Genomic DNA, 3,973 nt, shown 5'->3' on the forward strand with positions numbered 1-3,973 from the left:
CACACACACGCACGCACGCACACACACACACACACACGCACACACGCACACACACACACACACACACACCTTCAGTTACACAAGCAGGGATCCAAGATGCGAGACCCCCCAATACTAATATATTTCTACAGCCGCTGATAAAATGAAGGGTAAAATGGTCATTTTTGTTTCATTTTCAACTACTAACAATATTTCTTTGATTTGCATTTGTTTCCATTCAATAAAAACTGGAGAAACAGGTCAGAATAACAAGTTTTCATGTGTCTTGTCATGCTGTCAGTCTGTTGGATGACATTGTCACTCCTGAGGTTTGATTTTGTTGACATTCACTGGACTGGAATGAGACAGACACATTTACTTCAGGGTGTTCTGTTCACACAACAGCCTTCATAGATTCCAGCTTCTGCACGCTCACCTCAGAGTGTTCCAAACAAACTTGTGTAAATGGCTTTGTTCTGATAAACACAAAAGAAGTTATTTGTAAGAATATCAGTAAGCAAACAGATCTCATCCCCCATTGACTCTCATAGTATTTATTTCCCCTTCTATGGCAGTAAATGTGGGATGAGATCTGTTTGCTTACTGACATTCTTTCAAATATCTTTTGTGTTCATCAGAACAAAGACATTTACACAAGTTTGGAACACTCTGAGAGTGAGTAAATGATCAATGAATTTTCATTTTTGGGTGAACTGTCGCTTTAAGCGCCTGCTGCATTAATAAATACATTGAATCTTAGGTCGTCACAAACAAGGTCGACACATTTTTCTGTGGTTTCATCTATTAGTGCACTTGACACTTTCAGTTGACTTGTTGTAAATGTCCGGGACGTTTGGTCTGTACACACATGACGCTTCAGATCTGAAGTGTGCTGCTCTTTTACTGCATGACCCCGCTCCCGCTCTCCTCACGCTTTCAAACCGGTTTATTTTACTTTAGTTTTGCTGCTAACTGTACACTAGCTGTCTTGTTAGGTTCCGTTTACACAGCAGGGCTTTGCCGTAAATGCGGTTGTTGCTGTGTGTTAACGTGCCCTGGACCAAGAAGCCGGTTTAAGTGGCTAGCCAGGTAAGTTTAGCATTAGTTTACGCCAACCCTGGGTCTCAGGTACCATGAAAGGGTTAGGTTTAGCTGGGCTTTAGTCGCTTTGGACAAAAGCCTCTGCCAAATGTGTAAAGTGAAGTGAAAGTGACCTATTAGTCAGATATGGTGACCCATACCCGAAATGTGACCTCTGCATTTAACCCATCCAGAGAGTAGTGAACACACGCACACCCGGAGCATTGGGCAGCTATCACTGCAGCGCCCGGGAGCAAACAGGGGTAAGGTGGCTTGCTCAAGGGCACGTCAGTCATTACCTGCCAGCCCTGGGAATCCAACCGGCAACCTTCTGGTCACGAGTCTGACTCTCTAACCATTATGCCACGACTGCCCCTAAATGTAAATGTAAATGTAACCACAATAATGACCTATTTTGTCGAGTCACAAACCTCACAGCCTTTTTACTGTCTGATGCTGTTGTGACAGTGTGTGTGATGTCTCACCTGTCGGTTGTTTGAGGCTGTGATACAGCACAATATCTCCAGGTGATTGCAGGTGTTGAGCTACAGCTGTGACGTCTCGGCCCGTCTCTCGGTTTGCGCTCCAAATGCCGTTATTAGACACATCCGTCCAGAAGACCTTCTCCTGATCATCACACAAACACACACAATCAGATCTGTGACATCACACACACACCTCAAACACACAAACACACACCTCAAACACAGTCAGTGAGAGTGGATGTAGAAGCTTCTGTTCATCATAGATGATTGTGTGTCGTTCTCCTCCGGTCACACTGATGCTGGACAGTGTGTGCATCTTTGAGTCCACCCAGTACAGACGCTGATTCAGCATATCTGAACACACACACACACACACACACACACACACACACACACACACACACACACGCACACACGCACACACACACACGCACACACACACACGCACACACACACACGCACGCATGAGTACACAACACAGCATCAGAGTGATCATCACACTCAGCGTCAGCAGACGTCTGTCTCACCCAGTGTGATGCCATTGGGCCACGCGATGTTGTCTGTGACCAGAGGCGTCCGATCCGCACCGTTCAAACCGCACCTCTCGATGCGAGCCGAAATGCCCCAATCCGTCCAGAACATAAAACTACAACACACACAACACAACACAAAAGTGTGTGAGCTTTCATTCTGTCTTCATAGTTCAGAGAACTCTGCAATGAAGAACAACTGTACACAATTCCGTTTTTTGATTAACAGGTCATGACTCACTTTCGATGAGGGTCCACAACAATGGCGCGAGGATTCTGTAATCCGTCTCTGATGAGAGTCTTGCGTTTTAACCCGTCTGTGGTTGCCACGGAGATGGTTCCTAACTGGCTGTCAGTCCAGTAGATGTTTCCATGGATCCAATCCACTGCCAGGCCCTCAGGGGTGGAGATTTGGCTGTCAATCACAGTGGTGTGGTGGGCGGGGTCACCAGCCAGTGCGCTGCAACATACACATATGATTACGACGAGAAATTCTGAACCCACAGTGGAGCAAAGAGGAAGAATCGATCGCCTGCTGATTATACATTTACATCTCAAACATGACTGACAGGATGAAGGAGCGTGTGATTGAAACTGTATCCCTATTTATAACGTCAACACTCATTGACAAACTGTAACTGTACAAATAAAATACACAACATCTCTTACGTTACACAAACACACACTCCAGACAGCGCTGCTACCGGCCAATCAAAATCAAGTATTCCAGAGTCAGTGTAATAAATACTTCTGGGTTTGATGCGTCACCTCTCTCACCTGTAGATTGTTTTCTGGCTCACATCAGACCAGAAGATTCTGTCATTAGGAATGTCCACATCTAAAGCCACAACATTCTTCTGCTGCGGGACAAGTGATGTGTACTCCCTGCTGCCCAACATCATCTTCCTCACCTCATGACGAGTACTGAAGAGCAGAAACGCTGCTGATGCTGAGGACACAAGAACATTTTAGACTGTCTGATCTCATCCATCATGTCATGTTCCTGACAGCCAGTGTGACACATTTAACAACAACAACAACAATAATATTACTGATTATAATAATGATCTCATGCATCGAGCAGACTGAAGTCATTCACAGCACATTTCATTATCATCCTTCTGTTTATAGCACAACGCTCCGATGGCATGAAGCTTTAAACATCTTGAATCCTCCAGATGAGTGGGTAAATGAATGAATGAATGAATGAATGAATGGAGACTTCGTACCTGTAACTGCTTTACAGTCTCTGGTCATGTGATCCAGTTCATAGCCGGCGTTACATTCACATTTAAAGCTTCCAATCAGATTAATGCAGATCTGACTGCAGGTGTCTGCGTCTGCGCACTCGTCCACATCTGAAGAGAGACAGCGACAAGACATAAATGAGCGGAGAATAAAGACCAAGATGACGAGCAGACGGGCTGACTGATTCTCACCTTCACAGTGTGTGTGATTGATGAGGCGATGACCTTCAGGACACAAACACTCAGAACCCAACTTCAGATCATTACACCTGTGAGAGCAGCCGCCGTTGTCCTTAAGACACTCGTTAGTGTCTACACACACACACACGCACACACACACATGTCTGATTTATTATCTCCGTGTGGACAGTCCATAGGCGTAATGAGTTGTATACTGTACAAACTGTGTATTCTATCCCCTACCCCTAAACCTAAAGATCGTAGAAAACTTTTTGCATTTTTAGATTAAAAAAATATATTGTTCTGTACAATTTATAAGCTTTTGTGCCCATGAGGACCTCAATTTTGGTCCCCACAGTGACACGAGTCCCAATGTGTTGGTGTGCGTTCAGGTTTAGGTCCCCACCAACATATAAAAACATGAACACACACACACACACACACACACACACACACACACACACACACACAC

General features: G+C 44.9%; 1 protein-coding gene across 1 annotated transcript in view; it reads right to left on the minus strand.

Annotated features, from left to right (window-relative positions):
- Window positions 1–3,973, minus strand: part of ldlrb (low density lipoprotein receptor b) — a 23,038-nt gene that overhangs the window by 8,068 nt on the left and 10,997 nt on the right. The window contains exons 7-13 of the mRNA XM_057337780.1: window positions 3,514–3,633; window positions 3,304–3,432; window positions 2,852–3,023; window positions 2,316–2,534; window positions 2,072–2,190; window positions 1,759–1,898; window positions 1,545–1,686 (exon numbers count right to left, since the gene is read on the minus strand). Of these exons, the coding sequence (XP_057193763.1) occupies window positions 1,545–1,686; window positions 1,759–1,898; window positions 2,072–2,190; window positions 2,316–2,534; window positions 2,852–3,023; window positions 3,304–3,432; window positions 3,514–3,633 (1,041 nt within the window). The remainder of the gene's footprint in view (window positions 1–1,544; window positions 1,687–1,758; window positions 1,899–2,071; window positions 2,191–2,315; window positions 2,535–2,851; window positions 3,024–3,303; window positions 3,433–3,513; window positions 3,634–3,973) is intronic.

This window comes from Triplophysa rosa, linkage group LG7, assembly GCF_024868665.1.
Source record: "Triplophysa rosa linkage group LG7, Trosa_1v2, whole genome shotgun sequence".
Classification (NCBI taxonomy): domain Eukaryota; kingdom Metazoa; phylum Chordata; class Actinopteri; order Cypriniformes; family Nemacheilidae; genus Triplophysa; species Triplophysa rosa.